This window comes from Cervus canadensis, chromosome X (genome assembly GCF_019320065.1).
Source record: "Cervus canadensis isolate Bull #8, Minnesota chromosome X, ASM1932006v1, whole genome shotgun sequence".
Taxonomy (NCBI): Eukaryota; Metazoa; Chordata; class Mammalia; order Artiodactyla; family Cervidae; genus Cervus; species Cervus canadensis.
In genome coordinates this window covers 22,228,097-22,250,455 of record NC_057419.1, presented here as the reverse complement: position 1 = coordinate 22,250,455, position 22,359 = coordinate 22,228,097, and the positions used below count along the sequence as shown (strand labels likewise).

General features: G+C 43.1%; 1 protein-coding gene and 1 pseudogene across 8 annotated transcripts in view; one reads left to right on the top strand and one right to left on the bottom strand.

The window, feature by feature from the left end:
• Positions 1–22,359, top strand: part of ADGRG2 (adhesion G protein-coupled receptor G2) — a 122,770-nt gene that overhangs the window by 46,544 nt on the left and 53,867 nt on the right. For all 8 annotated transcript variants that reach the window (XM_043459078.1, XM_043459077.1, XM_043459076.1 and 5 more), the window contains one exon: positions 5,809–5,927. In XM_043459078.1, coding sequence (XP_043315013.1) covers positions 5,810–5,927 — 118 coding nt within the window. In that variant the 5' untranslated portion in view covers position 5,809. The remainder of the gene's footprint in view (positions 1–5,808; positions 5,928–22,359) is intronic.
• On the bottom strand, positions 18,524–19,591 carry LOC122435141 (annotated as a pseudogene).

The following is a 22,359-nucleotide window of genomic DNA, read 5'->3' as shown; positions in this document are numbered from 1 at the left end:
TTTCCATTGTTGCTTCTGAGGAGATAGCTGTCCATCTTACAGATGCTCCTTTGGAGGTTAACTGTCTTGTTTACTCTGGCTCCTTTCAAGATTTTCTCTGTGATTTTGGTTTTTGTCAATTTCACTATTTTCTGTTCACGTGTTGGTTCCTTTTTATTTATTGTAGAGGTTCTTTGGGCTTGTTGGATCTGTGGATAGGTTGTTTTTTTTTTGTTTTTTTTTTTTTACCAGTTTGGGGTCAGTCTGTCATTATAACTTCAAACATTGGCTCTTCTTCTCTGCTCTTTGAATTTTGTTTAAGTGTATGTTAGACCTTGTATTGCTTTTTTCCATGTCTCTGAACTGTTCTTTTGTATTTTGTATCTGGAGCTCAAGCTTGCTTCATTAGACTCATACCCTCAGGCATAAGTGGCTCCTTTGAGCAAGCTCTGGGAGTTGGTGATGGACAGGGAACCCTGACGTGCTGCAGTCCATGGGGTCGCAAAGAGTCGAACATGACTGAATGACTGAACTGAACTGAACTTGCCTATATTATCTCCCTGAGTTCCTGCTTTGGCTTAACCTTTGGCCTGGTGATTCTTTTCTATCTTGTCAGCTCTCTGATATATTAAAGAAAATGCTTTTTAATATTTTATTCATGATTTTTAATTGTCTTCAGCAGAAGGTTTGATCTAAATAACCTAACCCAACATATTCTAGGAATATTGAAGAAAAAAAAATTGGAGATATTTGTTGTATCAGGATCTTTTAGTAGAGTTCAAATTTAATTATGCTTTTACAGTTTCTTGATTCTTTTTTTTTTTTTTAACATAGTTAAACATATAATCAAAGATTCTAAAGGAAACCAGCCTTGAGATTCTCTGACTTCTTTGACAGTTGAATGATCAAAGTCAGTTGCTTTTTCACCTTTTAGTTCTTGATTTTATCTGCCCTTTAGTACCTCCTTTTATGATTTCTCCTTGTGCTAGTCTTGTTAGCCAACATTCATGATTCAGTGTAAATATCTCAAAGGCATACTGTTTTCTAAAGATAGATTTATGATTTATTACCATTCAGGGTTGTACTGATGGTCTTTAAATGAATTTGATTTAATGAAATTGAAGAGGTCTAGAATAATTTCTTGGAGTGGCATATAATTTCTTGGAGGGCCATAGCTTTCAGTCATGTAGCTTATGTACTGTCCAACCCTAGGGGTTGCCATTTGCATCAGAGTCTGCAGCGCTAAGAGATGATGAATCTGGGATAATCTGTAATTTGTGGATGTCTAGTGTCAAGGTCTAGTTTTACTGTTTAAATGCTAGCAAAAAGTTTTCTTTGTCATGGATGTTGTCTCATAAGCCATCTTCAGCAACTTGAAAGTTTGCTAAGAGCCAGTGGCTCTTCAAGTCACCTCTGTTGATGACCTAGATCGCCTTGACCTAACCCACCTTGTACCAGGAGATGACGAATAAATAGTTTCAGCTGAAAAAGATAAAAATGACTTTAATGTACAATGATTAAGGGTTTCAGAATCTACAGATTTCCCTCTTTGATTCATGATCCCAGAAATGTCATGACCCAGTAGGATGTTCTCTAGTAGTTTATGCAGAGGGCAGTAGGAGTGGCACTGTTTTAAATACCATTAAACTTTTTCTCCTATTAGAAAAATATATATTCATCCTTGAAGAAACATATTCCAGGCTTGACAGTGAAAAGCAGTCTTTTCAGTGACGCCAGGTCTGTAGTAAGTTCTTCCTCAGCCATATTCTCTCTCCTAGATGATTTCTGGAGTCACCCTTCATTCCGGTCTTTCCTGCTGTCATCTGGGAATTGAGTGCAAGCTCTCTTCAGTGGAAAGGCATGGTTTATTTTGGTCAGAGGCCCAAGTCACAGCACATGTTAACCAGTCTCTGTGTCCCATGACTGATTTAACTTCGACCATATCCTATAAACCACTTATGTCCTACCCTCAAAGTTGGTAAAGCTCATGAATGAGGTTGCAGGAATTTTGAAAATAACTATAATAGCATTTTGTGTTTGTTGTCTCATTTTGCCTTGGAAGTTTGCTTCTGAGGGGATCATTTCTCAGGAACGCCAGCATTGTGGCCTGGTAGAAAGAGTAGGAGTCCCACCAAACAAATGACCGTGACCCTTCCCCTGGAACAGGGATCCCCAACCTCTGGGATCTAATGCCTGATGATCTGAGGTGGAGCTGATGTAATAATAATAGAAATAATGTGCCCAATAAATGTAATGGACTTGAATCATCCTGAAACCAACACCCCTTTCCCCCTACCCCCCGGTGGAAAAATAGTCTTCCACACAACTGGTCCCTGATGCCAAAAAGGTTGAGGACTGCTGCCCTGGAATATATTGGGCCTCTTTCTACACCTATAGAACAAGAAACTCAGCTAGGTGAATTCTGAATTCCTTTCCAAAAACAGACTGCTCTGGTACTCTTTCTAGAACTAAAATTAGATACTTGTGCAATAAATCTTATAATCAGCTCTTTGAATTCCAGGTGGAGTCAGGTCTAAGGCATTTGTATAGGAGAGTTTTTTGGGTAGAGGCTTGGTTCATTAAACACAGCTTTTTAAAAAAAGGAATGATCCAGCAGAAGCAATATGGGAAGCTGCTGTATAGCGCAGGGAGCTCTGCTGGGTGCTCTTTGGTGGCCTAAATGGGTGGGATGGTGGGGGGAGGCTCGAGGGAGGGGATATATGTATACATACAGCTGATTCATATCGTTGTACAGCAGAAACTAACACAATATTGTAAAGCAACTATACTACTGCAATCAAAAAGGAAAAAGGGAATGCTTTTGGAAGGGGAGCTGAGTTCAAAAATTAAAAATAGATTATTTTTTAAACTTATATATGAAACTTATGCATATAAGTATATAATTCAGTGAATTTCTGGAACTGAACACATCATGTAACCAGCAAGCAGAATATTACCTGAACCTCAGAAGCCCCCTTGTGCCCACTTCTAATTGTTACATCCACTGCTCCCCTCCAAGGATAATGACACTCCCAACCTCACTCCATTGTAGTTTTTTGTGCTTTTGTTTCTCATCTGAATGGGATCATGGGCAGCATGCATTCCTTTTATGTCTGGCTCTTTTATCTTACAATATATTTCTGAAGTTCATCAATATTATTGTATGTAGCTGTAAGAGACACTTAAGTTTTTCTCCAGAGACATTGCTGTATCTTTGCATAACAGTATTAGCATTATCGTCCAAGTGACTCATTCTGGAGGGTCAGCAATATACCATTATGAACAGAGAGAGGATAAAAGTGCTGGAGAGGAGGGACAAACCAGGGGCACTTTATAATTTATTAACATAGCATGTTATTAATGTATAATACAATTTACAGTATTGATTTTAAAAGTTTTAAGTCCTCTTTGGAAGGAGAAGGATTCACTTCCTGCTCAAAGACGTTATCTTGCCATGCATGTCCAAGGAAAGAATTACCTCCCTGGTACTGGCAATGGCTATTAAATTATCGGATTCCTTTTATTAAGAAAATTTGTTTATTTTATTTTTGGTTTCACTGGGTCTCTGTTGCTGCAGGAGCTTTTCTCTAGTTGTGGTGAGCGGAGGCCACTCTCTAGTTGCAGTGTGCGGGCTTCTCAAGGCCGTGGCTGCTTTTGTTGCTAAGCACACGCTCTAGTTGCGTGGGCTCAGTAGTTGTGGTGCATGGGCTTAGTTGCTCCACAGCATGTGGAATCTTTGCAGACCAGGGACCAAACCGGTGTCCTCTGCATTGTCAGGAGGATTCTTATTCTCACTGGACCAGCAGGGAAATCCTAAATTATAGAACTCAACAATTGCCAGCTTTTCCTGGAGACTGAGAAATTGTGATTTATTCCCATCTTTCCATGTCCTCATCTCTGTAATCCTCACACAGACGAGGTACAGGATAGCTGTTTGTTTACTGACTGACTGAAGAGCCTATAGCTAGCATTTATAGTCCCTTCACAGTGCCAGCCCCCGTGCCCAGATGTCTGCTTTAATCACCAAGCAACACTATCAGGCTGGCCCTGTTGTCACAGTTTGTTAGGTGGGGAATCTTGGCCATTGGAAATAACTTATCCAAAGTCACTCAGGACATTGTGTGGCAGAACCAGGACATTTGACCCCATGCTTTTAAGCCTTCACTGTGGTGCCTGCACACTCTGTCTATCTTGAGTTGAGGGAGGTGCATTGGTGACTGGGTTTGTGGGTGCCCCATGGCCAGGAGCTCTGCCAGCTGAGAACACACAGCCTGGTGTGTCCTGGCCCCTTCCTTGCTGGCTGTGTAGAGGGAGCCTGCTCAGTGGGCTCTTAATGCCTGAGCCCTGTGGGTGGAATGTGATTTCCCAGCTGGCTTCTTCCTCCCTCAGCATCTCACGCCAGCACCTGCTGCTGGCGCTGACTGCCTGTCATGGAGTTCCGTCGGACATCTCCTCTGCAGTTTTCTCTGTGTGCTGAGCTCCTCCCAGCCCCTGCCCCACCTCCACCACATGTATTTCATCTAGTTACCACCTAGTCAACCCTCACATCTCATCTAGTGTATATTGGCTCTCAATGAATATTTGTTGGAACAAAGTTAATAAATGAATGGTAAATAAGACTTTTAAATTCAGTACTGATATAAATTTTGCTTTTTGAAAAATGTTGACTCTGCTGAAAAATGTTGAGTAGAAAAAAAGGATAATGAATTAACATCGAATAAAGAGGAAATGGAACATATCTATCCTTTTACAGCCTAAGACATAAGTGGGATAAGATTCTGTGACCTCTTCTGATTCTTAGCAGTTTTTTAACCAGCCTTTATATAGTGGTAATCGTTACATATGCAGCATTTTGTGTTTTTAAATTCCTCTCTTGATATTTTACAGGTATTGATGTAATAGGGAACAGCCAATTGGATGTTGGATCTATTTCTTTGACTTTAACCTTTGCTTTTCGTGGCTTTTGTTATTATAATCATACATAATGTCCTGCCCAAGGGCTTCCCTGGTGGCTCAGATGGTCTGCCTGCAATGCGGGAGACCTGGGTTCGATCCCTGGGTCGGGCAGATCCCCTGGAGAAGGAAATGGCAACCCACTCCAGTACTCTTGCCTGGAAAATTCCATGGATAGAGGAGCCTGGTGGGCTACAGTCCATGGGATTGCAAAGAGTCAGACACGACTGAGCAACTTCACTTTCACTTTTAATGTCCTGCCTCAGGGGACCTTGCCCCTCTGCCAGAATGTTAAACCAAAGTGCCTTTGTTCAGCTCACAGGGAGACAATCTGCCCCTGGCCCTGTGAATGACTGCAGAAAAGAAGAAATTAACACATGCCTTCCTGTTTTACAAGATAAATGGAAATGGCCTTTTTACTTTACTTCCTCATCTCCTCTCCCTCTCTATTCTATAAAAGAAACTGGAATGTAGACCCCATAAGATCAATTTTGGGGGGGATACTAGTCTGCCAGCTTGCCGAATAGTCTCATACTCCTTGCGTTGAACACCTCATCTCGTGGTTTATTGCCCTGTGTTGCTACAAGTAGAGTGAGCTTGGACTCGGTAACATTGATGCTTTCCATAAATCTACATGGACTGCCTTGCCTATCATTTTTAATATATATTATCCCAGTGACTGGGTCTCCCATAATGAACATGGGTTTTGCTTTTTGTAATCACTGCCCACCTGGCATTGCCAATTCTCTGGAACCAGAGTATTTTAAAGGGAGGCGTGTTGCAGGTTGTCTTGCTTGAGGAACTGACCTTTTGGGCATTGCTGTCTTATGATTATAGCAAGCTGTGATGATGTGTTTCCCCCTTACTTTATTTCAGGATGTTTTTCTCTGGTGGGCAGTGTGGCCACGTTGGCAGACCTGAAGAACTTTTACTGATGTTTAAGTTAGCCCTTGTCATCATTTTTCTTCATGTCACTCTGGTTACATCCCTGGAAGGTAAGATGCTCATTTTCCTTTATCTTTTTTTCTGTTTTATCAGTGTGTATATTTGTGTGTTTGGGATTTTTTTTACAATGGTAAAATTAGCATAAAACATTTTTAACAATTTTTAAGTGTACAATTCACTGGCATTAAATATAGTTCACAATTTTGTGTGGCCATCGCCACTATCCATTTCCACAACATTTTCATCATCTCAGATATGAACTCTGTACCCATTAAGCAATAATCTGCCTTCCCGCTTCCTCCCAGACCCTGGTAACCTCTGTTCTTTCTCTCTCTCTAATTTTTCCTCTTCTGGGTACCTCGTATAAGGAATTATACAATATCTGTCCTTTTGTGTGTGGCTTATTTCTCTTAGCATAATGTTTCCAAGGTTCATCCATGTATCAGAATTTCATCTCTTTTTAAGGCTGAATAATGCTCCATTGTATCTGCATACCATACTAAGTTTATTTATTCATTGTTAATGGCATTTGTGTTATTTCCATCTTTTGGCTACTATAAATCATGCTACTGTGCACATTGTGTAAGTATCAGTTTGAGTCCCTTCTTTTTATTCTTTGGGGTGTATATACCTAGAAGTAGAATTGCTGGTCATAGGTAGTTCTATGTTTAACATTTTAAGGGTCTGGCAAACTGTTTCCCACAGTGACTGCACTATTTAACATTCTTACCATCAAGTCACAAGAATTCCAATTTCTCTGTATCCTCACTAAAATTTGTTATTTTCTGTTCTTTTGATAATGGGTGTGATATGGTATCTCATCATGGTTTTTGTTTGCATTTCCTTAACGATTAGTTATGTTCAGTGTCTTTTCATGTGCTTATTAGCCATTTGTGTATCTTCTTTAGAGAAATGTCTATTCAAATCTTTGGTCCATTTTTGAATTGGATTGTTTGGAAGTTTTTGTTGTTATTGAGTTTTCGGAGTTCTTTATATAGCCTCGATATTAATCCTTTATCAGATATATGATCTGCAAAAATTTTCCCCATTCTGTGGGTTGTCTTTTCACTTTTTTAAGCAGTGTCCTTTGATGCATAGAAGTTTTTAATTTTGATAAAATGCAGTGTATCTATTTTTAGATTATTGCCTGTGCTTTTGCTTTTATATCAAAGAAATATGAGGATTTTCCCGTATTTTTCTTCTAAGAACTTTATAGTTGTAGCTTTTATGTTTAGGTCCTTTGATCCATTTTGAGTTCATTTTGTATATGGTGTAAGGTAAGTATCCAGCTGGGCTTCCTGGGTGGCTCACCAGTAAAGAATCCTCCTGCAATACAGGAGCTGCAGGAGACTCTTGTTCAATCCCTGGGTCAGAAAGATCTCCTGGAGGAGGAAATGGCAACCCACTCCAGTATTCTTGCCTGGAGAATGCCGTGGACAGAGGGGCCTGGCGAGCTATAGTCCATGGGGTCACAAAGAGTCAGACACGACTGAAGTGACTTAGCATGCGCACACGCAAGGATCCAAGTTCATTATTTGGATATCCAGTTTTCTTAATACCATTTGTTGAAAACACTGTCTTTTCCCCATTGCATGGTCTTGGCACCTTTGTCAAAAATTAATTGACCATATATGTGAAGGTCTGTTTCTGGTTCTTATTTGTTTATAAAAGTAGCTACTCAAAGGCACTTCTGTATGGAAATTTAAGGGAGATAGAGAATCATGTTAATGAAGCATTATTTTCAGAAAAGAGGATCTCTATAAGTTTATGAGAGAAGGAGAAAAGGTACCTGAGGAGGGCAGTAAAAAGACCAGAATTACCAGGGCTGCAATATGTTTGGGTACAACTGCCAAAAGAATACAGTGCTCTGCAAATATGAAGAATCATTACAGGAACTTCCCTGGCCATCCAGTGGTGAAGACTGCACTTCCACTGCAGTGGGCTTGGCTTTAATCCTTGATCAGGGAACTAAGGTCCCACATGCCACATGGTATAGCACCCCCCCCCCCCCACCAAAAAAGAATCATTATAAAGAAGACACTATTAAGGATACACAGAAATACCTTTCTTATTTAGAAGAGAATTTCAGGACCAAAGAATCTTTGTTGGATAAAACAAATATGTACTGGCAGCAAACAATGTAAGTATAACACACACAGATGCACACAAATAGAAAACTTCCCAACAGACTAATACACAATTGGCAGTCTTTCAAACGTAGGCAATGGGGCCTATTGTCAAGGAGCCACGATACTTTACACGAAGAAATAAAGAGTCAATTTGTATTGACTACTTACAGTGTGCTGGTTCTCTATGTGCTTTGCATATCAATACATCCACTCTCTTAAGCTGCTGAACAAAGTCTGTTGAGAGGAAATCCTAGTCTTAGCACCATTTCCCAAATCAAGAAACTCAGAGAGATAAGTAACTTGCTCAAGGAAGTGGCTGCGCTGGGAATTGTACCTAACTTGGAATTTTGTGCTTGTAACCACAAAACCTTAAGACAAGCCCATCCATGAGAGTTTTGGATTAGTAGCTCGGCGGGGGGGGGGGGGGGGGGGGGGGCGGGCCCTGATAATTGGCATTTCTAACAAGCTCCCAGGTGATGCTGATGTGACTGGTTCAGAGGCAATCCCATTGCCTCCACAACTGGCAGAAGACATAAGTAGGAAGAGAGAACTCCATATATACATCATGGGATACAAACTCTGTTGTGGCCATGTGACGTTCTTGTAAACTATGCTTACTCACCATTTCCTTGGGGCATCTTAATATAAGTATAAGGAATTACACTTACCCAGCACACTGACATCCCTGTGGGATTGTCAGGGCAAAAATCAAACGTCCTCACTTTACTGATGAGTAAATGTCCCCAGGGACATTATTGGTTAGGAAGCGGTGGAGCCAGACTAGATACTAGATCTTTGGTCTCGTGTTTCAGTGCTTTTTCCACCACAGGGTAGATGAGGAACAAAAGTGGAACACGATGGGGAAAAATCATCTGAAGGAAAGCTGCTTGGTAGAAATAAGTCTTTTTTTGAAGAAGTATATTTAAAAATGATGAAAATAGGGGCTTCTGTGAAGCCAGAAGGTGGAGTTAAGCCAGTGGTTAAGAATCCACATGCCAATGCAGGAGACACAGATTCGATCCCTGATCTGGAAAGATGCCACATGCTGTGGAACACCTAAATCTGTGCGCCATGCTACTGAATCTGTGCTCTAGAGCTCGGGAGCCACAACTACTGAGCCCACCATGTGCTGCAACTACTGAAGCCCCAACGCCCTAGAGCCCGTGCTCCATACAAAACTGTAGCTCCTGATCGCCACAACTAGAGAAAAGTCCACACAGCAACAAAGACCAGCACAGCCAAAAATAATAATAAAATTAATTAATTAATTTTAGTAAATGGTGAAAATGGGCCAGGTAAACAGGAGAGGGCACGACTCTGACACCAACCCGAGCAGGGAAAACCTGAGTGGATGCTAAGGTCATTGAATATATTTCTTGCCCTGGCTCTCTGATGAATTGATTTCTTCAGGCAGTGGTTCTCAGAGTGTGGCCCCCAGACAGGCACCATCAGCATCACCTGGGAGCTTTTCAGAAGTGCAGATTCTCAGGCCCAGCCTAGACCTGGTGAGTTGGGAACTCTGGGAGTGAGGCCCAGCCGTCTGTGCTTTAATCAGCCCTCTGGGTGTTGTTGATGCCCACTCAAGTGTAGAACCACGGTCTTAAAGAATTGACTGAAACTTTACTGTGCCTCATGATATAGTAGAATATGGTGAGATCCAGGATTCGAGCCCTCCACATGTCTGCCACCTGCTGTTTGTATGATCTCTATTTGCTACTAGACTGATATGGGGCTCAGTTTCCTCATCTTCAAAATGGGTATAATCCTGAGCTCCTCTAAAGGGCTCTTGTAAGGCTCAATATATGTTAAAAAAGAAACTTCATGATGGCAGACATTTTTCTTTTTTTCTTTTCCAGGTCTATTGACATACAACTTAGTATATGCAAAGGTTTTTCTGAATGAAGTGTGTTGGGATCTGGGAAGGGCTAAATTGGAGATCATTATTGTCTTTCAGAACTCCCATTAAGAGTATTCATGTTGTTTAATAATTACTTTGATAATATTTTACCATGTACAAGCCACTGTTCTGAGCCCTTATAAAAAGCTATTTCATTTAAAGCTTACTCAGTAACCCTTTGTAGTTGGAGCTAGTATTATTAACTCCATTTTACAGGAAACTGAGGCACAGAGAAGGTAAGCAACCTGCCCTAGCTTGCACATTTTGGTTGCAGAGCTGCAATTCCATCTCAGGTCATATGACTCAAAGTTTCTGTGTTTAACCACTACACTATCCTATCTTCTAGCATCCTTAAGCTCTCTGCTACACTAGGTCGTGTACTCTGCATAGCAGTTGTATATATCTGTAGGTTAAAAACAAAAGTGGAATCCACTTTAGGACTGGATGTCGGACTGGATCATCCAGATAGCTTATAGGTATCATCTCTCTGAACAACTTTGGGCTGAGGCAGGTTCTCTTCAGTTCAGGATGCCTGGTCTTTCATGAAGGCCGAGGGTTCCTGCTGATTGTACTACGCTGGATAAGTAGTTGCGTGGTAATGAGTGCCGGCTGTGTGCGCAGCATTACTGCCTGCTGAGAGAGCATCATCTCTTGAGTCCAGGGAGTTTATACTCCCTGTTAAAAAAAAAAGTCATGCCCTAGAGGGGCATGTGGAGAAGGCAGTGGCACCCCACTCCAGTACTCTTGCCTGGAAAATCCCATGGACGGAGGAGCCTGGTAGGCTGTAGTCCATCAGGTCGCTACGAGTCGGAATTGACTGAGCGACTTCACTTTCACTTTTCACTTTCATACATCGGACAAGGAAATGGCAATCCACTCCATTGTTCTTGCCTTGAGAATCCCAGGGATGGAGGAGCCTGGTGAGCTGCCGTCTATGGGGTCGCACAGGGTTGGACACGACTGAAGTGACTTAGCAGCAGCAGAGGGGCATGCCTAGGATACATGAAAAATAGTACAAACTGTAACTAAATCCTAAAGTGTGAGTCAGTGCTATGGGACTCTAACATATGGCTTCTGGCCAAGTTCGTGCATGACGCTATTAGAATGTTAAGCCACCTGTAGCAGATGCTGTTGGTGCTCTGCCCATGTCCCCTTGAGCCACCCAGAGGTTATCTTCAGACAGATCCTGTGCCTTCTTGATGGCTCCCGTGTCTCACTGTGAGAGTGATCTGTGCCCATGGGTCTATGCTTGGCCTGTGCAAGGAGCCAGCTAGTAGTGCCAGGGAGTTAATACCCCGGAATGGTGAAGAATGGGAGTTGGTGCTTACCTTTGCCAGCTTCCCCATCCCTTGGTGGGATCATGCTAAAGTGTGTTCTGTACACCCTGTGGATTGTTGGATTGGGCCCCAGTTGCCCACGTAGTAGCAGTGTGCTCATTAATGTACCCACTGTTGGGTTAACTCCCTTCCCTACTCCCTCTCTCTTCTTCCTGGAGTCATCCCCATTGGGAAACATGCTCATTTTCCAAAGTGCAGCCCAATATGACTACCTCTAGAGAACCTCCCCTGACTTCTTTAGAAGAATTAAATCTCTTGTCAGTGCTCCCTTTTGTCTTTATCCATGTCATTTTTATACTTGTCACTCTGTGTCATGTCACTTTGTCTCATGTCAGGGAAGTCAAACGTACTTCCTTGGCATCACAAGTCTTTTCAGCACATGGTATGTGCCAAGTAAGAAGGGAGAAGAAAAGTTTGACAAGGTGGGTGAGAAACTCATGGAATGAAAACTAATGAGTATTGAGGACCTGCCCTGGGGCAGGCCATTCAAGGTGCTTTACATAGATCATCTCGTTTAATCCTCAGAAAAACCCGTTATGGTAGATAGTTTCATTTCTGTTTGCAGATGAAGAAACTGAGTGTCAAAGAGATTAAGTCATTTGCCCAGAGTCAAACAGCTTGGAGGATTCCCCATTGGAATCAGTAGCCTATACTGTTCCTACTCTACTGGGTTGCCCAGGAAGGGAAGACTGAATGAACGTGGCATGAGGCATGAAGAGAAGATAGAGAGGGAGCCTGAACTAAACTGCCAGAGAGCAGCCACTGCCCCTGGCTCTGGGGAATGTGGACTGCAGGCATGGTAGCTTCACCCTGGAAGCCTGAGAGATGACTCAGTAGCTCCTAGCAACGAGGAGAGATTGGACTGACACTCTCTTGTTAGGTTGCTGGCCACCAGACAAAGCCTGTAGAACTTCACACTTCCAGTTGTGTAGTTTGGTGGTCATTCTTGTAGTTTGGTAGCTTCGAGGGAGTCATTCTTGGTCTACCCAATGCCCAAATGAGCTTTGACAGGTAACTATAACTTACTTACCTCTGGTCTCTAGCTCTCTTGGGCTATGCCAATGTCATTTTTTCTTTGCTTTCTTTTTTTCCTCTGCTGCTGCTGCTTTTTTGTCTTCCAAGGAGGTCTCCTTTTAGGTACAACTATTTTCCAGAGGGTGAGATGACGTATTAGTGGAAGATGGTTATAATTTCATTCTTGCAGAATTGTCTTTCCCACTTGGAAACAATTACACATGAGAGCCAGTTTGGTGATCTCATGAGCTATAATCCCAACTTAGTCTCTTTCTGGGCTGGATCTAGATCTTTCTGTACTGCAGGCATTTCTAGTGATAGATTTCTAAGTCCCCTTCTCTAAGGCCTCACTGTCTTCTCTCCTCTTACCCTCTCATGCTTTGTCCATCCACGTCTTTGTTCTTTCTTGTGCAACGTGTGTCAGAGCTGTAGGAGGTAGACTGTGTGCTCCTGAAAGGCAGGGAAACAGTCTTGTATGTAAACCCAGTGCTGGTCTACTTGTCCCTCACTTCCTCTCTATAAAATTGAGAAGACCCTTGAGAGTCCCTTGGACAGCAGGGAGATCAAACCAGTCCATCCTAAAGGAAATCAGTCCTGAATATTCACTAGAAGGACTGATGCTGAAGATGAAGCTCTAATACTTTGACCACCTGATGCGAAGAACTGACTTATTAGAAAAAACCCTGATGCTGGTCAAGATTGAAGGCAGGAGGATAAGGGGATAACAGAGGATGAGATGGTTGGATGGCATCACTGACTCAATGGACATGAGTTTGAGCAAGCTCTGGGAGATGGTGATGGTCAGGGAAGCCTGGTGTGCTGCAGTCCATGGGGTCGCAAAGAGTCAGACACTACTGAGCAACTGAACTGAACTGAAAGTTGAGATTATAAATACCACAGTGGTGATCTTATACTAGGTTAATCTCTCAACCTCCCCAAATCTGCCCGCCAGGCATGATGAGGTCACTTCTGTTGGGCCCTGACTCTTTCCCTGATAGGTAGAAGTTGTGACAAGGAATGACAGAGACTCTGGATGGGTTGAGGAGGAAACTGAAACCAGAGGAGATTGTCTCACTTTCCACTTAGAATTCTGGGTGAGAACTCCTCACAGTGGGCCACACGTCAACAGGGAGCAATGGTAGGGACGAGAAATGGCGGTACAGTGTGTTTAGGCCAAGAGGAGGCTGGAGGTGGTGTCCTGTCCAAGTCTCTCTCATTTCTTGTGTGAAGGGAAGGGATTCTAAATGGTTCTTGTGTTCCTAGCACGTAGCTCCGCTGAGAGCCAGGGCTGCAGAGACAATGGTGTGGACAGCTGAGGCCAGGGGCCACAGGGAGGATGTGACAGACACTTAGTAGTAAGATCTGAGAGGAACTGGGTCAGCAAGAGTGGGGCCCCCAGGTTGGGTAGGATTCTGAGAGAACAGAACATGGGGCCCACTGGACATGGCCTTAAGCAGTGGATACCAGTGGGCCCTGCAGGAACCCTGCCGGGTGAGGGGGATCTTTGGAGAGGCCATTGAGAACCCAGGGCTCAGCACGAGGTAAGCTCACTGATGCAGAGCTCTTCTCCCTCCTGTGAGAACACTGGCTTCCCCTTCCTGACCTAGAAGCCATGTTAACTACAAAAAGGAAGAGGAGGGAAAACAAAGATTGCACATTTATCTGGAAAACATGGGGTTGACTAGAGAGCGTTTTAGAGCAGAAGAGAACATTCTCTTTAGTCATTTATCAGGTGTAAGGATCCTTCTCCTGTACTTCTGGAATGGAGGCTCCAACACAAGATGGAGTCATCCTGGACATCAAAGGAAGCTTGAGGGCTTTTAAAATTTTGCTTGTTTCTTGTTGCTACTGTTTGTGCATCTAAATTTGTCCACACATTTTAAACTAACTCTAAAGCACATGCATATTGAACACTTTGGGTTTGTGAGAGCACTGATAGAAATTGTTGAAGGCTGTCACTATGTCCTGAATTCTGCTCCTCTTCATGGTTTTATCTTTGCCGATATGAAGTAATATCTGGTCAGGTCCCAAGGGTAAGTTGAGGCTCAGGTCCTCCCTGTGCCCTCCAAAGTGTTAGCAAATAGTAAGTGCTCAAGAAAGTGGCTGCTTGATTGCTTTTGATTAGTGGCTCTATTGTAAAGCCTAGAGATATACTAAAACATGGACTGCCCTCCTCAGCTTAAGGCACCAACATTATACTCATCTGAACCCAATGAGTTCTGATACAACATATATTATTCCTCTAAAATTTTGCATAGATTTCAGTAAGGTGGCTGGACATGGGCACCAATTACCCTTGAAGAATATGTTTCCTTTCCTCCATATGATGAAGGGGCTCAGCTGATTGCCTATTAAGGTTCCTTCACACTTTTTGACATTATGAGTTCAATTATCCAGTAGGATCTGTCTTTGAATTCCTGATCTGTTGTCCTGGGGTACTGGGGATCCTTGGGGTTTGCCTTGAACTAAGAACCACTCATCTCTGAAATCCCATTTTAAGGCTGCTCTCCTATTCAAAGCTCCTAATATGAAATTGGAAACAATTTAAAAGTCACATTTTTTCCAAACTACATTTTCCTATTTGACACAATTTTGAAAGCTCTTAAAGTTACAATGAAGCCAGTGAATCTCTTGATTTCCATATTGCTGAAAGCTTCAGAAATGGCTTTTGCTGACTGGTAAATCTCCCAGTGACCAGTGCTATCCTTGCCCTGCTGACCATGGAAAAGTTCCAGGGTCTCTGTAGGATCCAGTGGCAAGAGCACATAGTACTGAACATTAAGAACGACAGCAGCAACCCCTCTGGACGTTCCTCTAGCTCTTCATGGTCTGTGGAGCACCTTGGCATCCATCATCTCCCCATGTCCCCCTGAGGTGGGTGGAGAAGTTTGTATTACCCTCACTTTGCTGATGAGAAGACTGAAGCTCAAAGTGGTGGGTCCTTTTCTAGGTTACCCAGAAAGAAACAGTATCAGGGTGCCAAAAGCAGCTCTCCAGAACTTTCTTCTACAGTAGTCCATATGAAGTGCTTACTTTTGGCCATATGAGTATGTTTTAGCCAGGATCTTTAACGTGGGTGACTTTAACTATGAGGGATGTTCTAGATGAGGGCTTGACAAGCTTTTCTTTAAGGAACAGGATGATAAACATTCTGGCTTTGTAAACCATATGGTCTCTGTGCCCACCTACTCAGCTCTGCCCTAGTAGCTCAAAAGCAGCCCTGGACAATATGTAAATGAGTTCAGTTCAATTGCTCAGTCATGTCCAGCTCTGCGACCCCAGGGACTGCAGCACGCCAGGCCTCCCTGTCCATCACCAACTCCCGGAGGTTACTCAAACTCATGTCCATTAAGTCAGTGATGCCATCCAACCATCTCATCCTCTGTTGTCCCCTTCTCCTCCTGCCTTCAATCTTGCCCAGCATCAGGGTCTTTTCCAGTGAGTCGGATCTTCACATCAGGTGGTCAAAGTATTGGAGCTTCAGCTTCAGCATCAGTTCTTCCAATGGATATTCAGGGTCGATTTCCTTTAGGATTGACTCGTTTGATCTCCCTGCTGTCCAAGGGACTCTCAAGAGTCTTCTCCAACACCACAGTTCAAAAGCATCAGTTCTTTGGCACTCAGCTTTCTTTATGGTCCAACTCTCACATCCATGTATGACTACTAGAAAAACCATAGCTTTGACTAGATGGACCTTTGTTGGTAAAGTAATGTCTCTGCTTTTTCATATGCTATCTAGGTTGGTCACAACTTTTCTTCCAAGGAACAAGCTTCTTTTAGTTTCATGGCTGCAGTCATCATCTGCAGAAACAAAAGAAACAAGAAAACAACATCTGTCACTGTTTCCTTTATTTCCCTGTCTATTTGCCATGAAATGATGGAACCAGATGCCATGATGTTTATTTTTTGAATGTTGAGTTTTAAACCAGTTTTTTTCACTCTTCTCTCACTTTCATCAAGAGGCTCTTTAGTTCCTTTTCACTTTCTGCCATAAGGGTGGTGTAATCTGCATATCTGAAGTTATTGATATTTCTCCCTGCCATCTTGATTCCAGCTTGTGCTTCCTCTAGCCCGGCATTTCGCATGATGTACTCTGCATATAAATAAGCAAAGTGACAATATACAGCCTTGATATACTCCTTTCTCAATTTGGAACAAGTCCGTTGCTCCATGTCCAGTGTGGTCTGGTATTCCCATCTATTGAAGAATTTTCCACAGTTCAGTGAGACCATGTGCTATGCCATGTAGGGCTACCCAGGACAGACGGGTCATGGTGGAGAGTTCTCACAAAATGTGATCCACTGGAGAAGGGAATGGCAAATCACTTCAGTTTTCTTGCGTTGAGAACCCCATGAACAGTATTAAAAGACAAAAAGATATGACACTGAAGGATGAACCCCCAGGTCAGTAGGTGCCCAATTTGCTACTGGAGAAGAATGGAGAAGTAGCTCTGGAAAGAATGAAGAGGCTGAGCCAAAGTGAAAACAACACCCACTTGTGGATATGACTGGTGATGGAAGTAAAGTCTCATGCTGTAAAGAACAGTATTATATAGGAACCTGGAATGTTAGGTCCATGAAGCAAGGTAAGTCAGAGTGGTTAAATAGGAGATGGCAAGAGTGAACATCGACATTTTAGGAATAAGTGAACTAAAATGGACTGGAGTGGGTGAATTTAATTCAGATGAACATTATATCTACTACTGTGGGCAGAAATCCCTTAGAAGAAATGGAGTAGCCCTCATAGTCAACAAAAGAGTCCAGAATGTAGTCATTGGGTGCAATCTAAAAAAGGACAGAATGATCTCTGTTCGTTTCCAAGGCAAACCATTCAATATCACAGTAATCCAAGTCTATATCCCAACCACTAATGTAAATGAGTAAGCGTGGTTTTGAGACAGTAAAACTTGAGTTGCAGATACAGTTGGTGGGCAAGATTCGGCCCATGGACTGTAGTTTACTCCTGATCTAGACAGTACAGAATCTGTGTGGAACTTACTCCTGATTGTTAATGTTACAACCTTGCTTTGTTTTTTTACTTGCTGGCTAAGCCCGGCTTCGTAGTGTGCTCCCCTCTTTCCACCCTTCTCATGAGTAAATCCTGACTTTTTTTTTTTTCCAGGTTTAAAGGGTTTAATAAGTTTACCCCTTCAGTTCCTATTTGCAGCATCCAATATTCCTTTGGCTTCCAATATTCCAGGCTTCCCTGGTGGCTCAGATGGTAAAAAATCTGCCTGCAATGCTGGAGACCCAGGTTTGATCCCTGGGTTGGGAAGATCCTCTGGAGAAGGGAATGGCAACGCAGTCCAGTGCTCTTGCCTGGAGAACTCCATGGACAGAGGAGCCTGGTGGGCCACAGCCCATGGGGTCTCAAAGAGTCGGACATGACTGAGTGGCTCACCCACAATACTCCTTTGAAACACCAGACAGACCCTGAAGTGGCCAGCAGTCAAGTTCAGACCTCCAGAGTTTAAATGTTCAGGTTCTTTGAGCATTCTGCGTTGCAGTGGCACTTGTCCGAAATTGGTACCTCCCTATCTTTGGCAGATCTTTAAATGTACCAGTGAAAAAAGCTTTTTCACCTGAAAGGTGAAAAAGGAAAATCATTCCTCAAACCCAGCGGAGATCTGGCTGTGAGGTCTTTCTTCTGTCCTGTGTCTTCAAGCTCGTGTTTTGTTTTTTGATTTTGCAGTGGAGCAAGAGGCCAAAATCTACCCTGAGTTACAAGAAACAAGACACTGATACATATATATATCATATATATATATATATATATATATATATATATATAAAGGGAGTAACCAGGAGCAGTGGAGCGTCCTGTCCCTCCCACATCCAATATATGTGCTTCACAAAAAAACAAAAATAACACGTCCACCAAATACAACAGCTAGAATTAAAAAATTCCATTCATCCAAGAGTGGTGGAAGGCAGGATGAGGAAGTGAGAGGGGAAATGGCACAGGGAGAAAGAGTATTAAAATCAGTCCAGGCATGGGGCTGGCAAATGCTAGAAAAGAACTGCAGAAAAACCTGTGGGCCTTTCAGACTCACCGGTGTTTAAAATCCATACTGGTTGGTGTCAGGAAGATTCTGCCTTTTACATTCACCAGAGACAAAAGTCTGGATTCCTCAGAGAGAATGGAGTCTGGGCAGGGCCCTTGGCAGGGTAGGCCCCACCTTCCCTGGGAGGGGATGGAAATGAGCCAGGAAGAGCTGCCACAGCGTCCTTCTGATCCCACCCGCCTACTCTGGATGGTGGGTGACCAACTCAGTGACCCGCAACAGCCTTCAGTTTGGCAGGAGATGGGTGTGGTGATGGGAATTCTTCTGCAGAAGAATTCTGCTACTCAGGGCCGACTGCAAGTAGGCCGTCTTGTGGAAGAGTCTTTTACTTAAGAAAACTACCAAGGAGAAGAGGCACAATTGGAAAAGGTATGCTTTGCCAGGGGTCTTTGCTTCATTGGTGCTGATAATGAATAAAGGCAAGAGGATAGAAAAGAGGCAGCCACCGACAATGTAGGAGGACTGCATTGCTGTGAGGAAAGCCATGGGCAAACCAAATCCAAAGTATTAAGGCCAATTCCTTTCCATGTTTGGCAACTGCTGGTGCATTTCAATTTCTTTATTGAACCAATGATATTCAAAGCAATATAGTGAGTAGAGCAGAGACGTATGCAGAAGATTAACCAGCTGACCAATAAGATGGATGGGAAAGAGAGGTACAAACATCCCTTGGAGGAGGAAGAGAGCCTGAAGCAAGCGGTTGAAGAGCATGTCAGCAATTACTTTGCTGATACTAGGGAATGGGTGAGGCTTCCTCCCCGATACCTCAAATGCCAACCAGGTCGGCTATATCCTGAAACCAAATTGTGTTGACAACTTTGTTGAGCACCAAGAGGGGCAGCACCCAGAGAGCACTGAAAAGTGATGTAAGGAGGAACTTCAGCCACGACCAGACATCCCCATGTAGTGATGGATCACCAATAATCTGGGCCATTACTGACTGAAGGACAGGAATAAACACTTGAAAAAATAAGAGGAGACTGAAGCAGAAAACTGCACCATTCCAAGTGCAGCACTGAAAAATTCTACTAACAATATGTGGTTCACTCTCCTGCTTCCTTTCTATGCTCTGGGCTCTCCTCTGAGCCAGGACACTGCTTGCCCCTCTTCGACGCTGCTCCTGTCTCTTTTGCTGAATTCAAGCATTTAGCTTTGAGATGGTGCAAATTCCCCAGAATGGAGTCTTTTGATTCTTCTGGCAAGGTCCTGCAGGAAGTTTTTGACACTGTCAGCCATCTCTACCGTCCATCAACTACAGAAAGGAGAAGTATCCCCAGATATTTCATCATGAAGGACCCGAGAGCTTTGCCGCCGCGGTTCTGGCTCCAGCCAGGCCCCTCGCCCACCACGGGCCAGCTCGGCTCCTCTGAGCCTCTCCGTGCCCTGCTGCCCGTTCTAGCGTGGCCACTGCCAGGGCTGGGGCTGCTGTGCCTGCACTGAATCCTGATTATTTTAAGCTACCTGTGGAAATGGTTTTCCTTGCCAATATTTGATTTAGGAGTAGGCATGTGACTGGCTTTTGCCCAGAGAGACACCTGGGAAAATCTGCTGGGGGACTTCTAGGAAAAACTTGCCCACTCTTGATACTCCAGGTTTCTCCTCTTCCTCTAGACCTGCACTCTCTAATACGATAGCCACTAGACACATGTGGCTATTCAAAATTAAATTAATTAAAATTAAGTGAAATTAAAAATTCAGTTCCTCAGTCACACTAGTTACATGTCAAATGCTCAGGGTTCACCCGGGGCTAGTGGCTGCCTTATGGGACAGTGCAGACACAGTATTTCCATCGTTGCAGAAAGTTCTATTGGATAATGCTGTGCCTGGTTATTTTCAGTTTGGATTTGATGCTGAAACAGTGGTAGCCATCTGAAAAACACTGAAAGGGGCTAGGGATCTCAAGTGAAAATGGAGATAACCTGAGGTTTTGAAAGGTTGTCTTCTCTGATAGCTCAGTTGGTAAAGAATCTGCCTGCAATGCTAGGAGACCCTGGTTTGATTCCTGGGACAGGCTACCCACTCCAGTATTGGGCTTTTCTTGTGGCTCAGCTGTCAAGAATCTGCCTGAAACATGGGAGACTTGCATTCGGTCCCTGGGTTGGGAAGATCCCCTGGAGAAGGGAAAGGCTACCCACTGCAGTATTCTGGCCTGGAGAATTCCATGAACTGTATAGTCCATGTATAGTCTGACTCTCACAAAGAGTCAGACACTGAGTGACTTTCCCTTCACTTTGAAAGGTTGAGTCCTTAAACTAACCATATCTGCAGGATGAAAGAACAGAAGGCTGGAGAGAGTGTGGGTCTTCATAGAGGTTTACCATTTGTCACATCATTTGAAATACTTTGTGTGGGACTTTCCTGGTGGTCCAGTGGCTAAGACTCCACAATCCCAATGCCGGAAACCCGCATTCGATCTTTAGTCTGGGAACTAGACCCCACATGCTGCAACTAAGAGTTCACATGCCACAACAAAGATCAAAGACCCCACGTGCAGCAACTCAGACCTGATTCAGCCAAATAAAGAAGTATTTTTTAAAAAGCTCCATGTGTTACCTTAGTGAATCCTGACAATAGCTACAATTAGGTGTTCATCCTTCATTTTCTAAATGAGGGAACTGAGGCTTGGACAGTTGGAGCCACTTCACACAGGTGAAAAGTAGAAGTGGTAGCATTCTTCAGAGCTGTACCATAAAAAAGGCTGAGCACTGAAGAATTGATGCTTTCAAGCTGTGGTGCTGGAGAAGACTCTTGAGAGTCCCTTGGACTGCAAGGAAATCAAACCAGTCAATTCTAAAGGAAATCAACCCTGAATATTCATTGGAAGGACATGCTGAAGCTCCAGTACTTTGGTCACCTGATACAAAGAGCTGACTGATTGAAAAACACCCCGATGCTGGGAAAGATTGAGGGCAAGAGGAAAAGGGGGTGACAGAGGATGAGATGGTTAGATGGCATTACTGACTGAATGGACATGAGTTTGAGCAAACTCTGGGAGACAGTGAAGGACAGGGAAGCCTGGCGTGCTACAGTCCGTGGGGTTGCAAAGATTTGGAGACAACTAAGTGACTGACGAACAACAACAGCAGCATTCTCGAACTTGGGTCCTTAACCACTCCCTCAATATTTAGTCCCTGAAGCAGTGGAAAATGTTACTTTTACACAATTTTTACTGAAACTTTGCTGTATTCATTTATCTTGTGATGGATTTTTACCTCCAAAGGACTGGATAAAGATTGAGACATCTGAGGAATAAAAGCAATAGTTTCACTGATTTAATCTATTAAGAAGTAAGTTGATGTTCCAAGAGAACATGCTGTTTGAAACGTACCATGATGTGGGTACATCTTTACTTCAAGGAAATAAGAAGAAACAGATTGATCTTGGCAAGAAGCCTCGTGTTCACAAGATCACAGTGCTGTAAAAAACCATCAAGGTAAATTGAGGATGCCTTTGCAATGATGTCAGTGGCAGTTGTGCTTGTTTTTAATGTAGTGTCTTACATGACCTACACCCTTGCCTCTTCTTTCCCTTTAGTAATGCAAACGACATAAAGTTTGGATTAGTAAAGAACTTTCAGTGATAGAATATTTTTCAAAGTAGAAATTTAAAACTTTCAAGTGAGTTGCATAATATCTCTAAAATGTAAACTCTTATTTGTGGCCAGGTGTTTTGTTTTATTCCCTGCTTATATTTTATTCCCTGCTTTATACCCCCAGTGTCTCGTATACAGTAGGCCTTGAAAAATTGGAATAAATGACCAAGCTTTGGGCAAATCCCTTCATGTTCTTGAGCTTCTTCCCTCTCTTGTAGACTGAGGGGCTTGGACTGGTTTGGTATCCAGTCTTTTCCAGACCTATGGCTTATGCTGTAATACTTTTATCCCAGTGAACTCCCAAGTCCTAAAAGATACTGTCTTTCAAATGATTTAAGTAAAATTTTCCTCCCTTTTTTATGTTGAGCAAAGACAACAGAGATAACTGTATCCAGTGTTTGTGATCAGCCGTAGAAAACCAGGAAAAAGCTAATTTCAAATAAAGATCA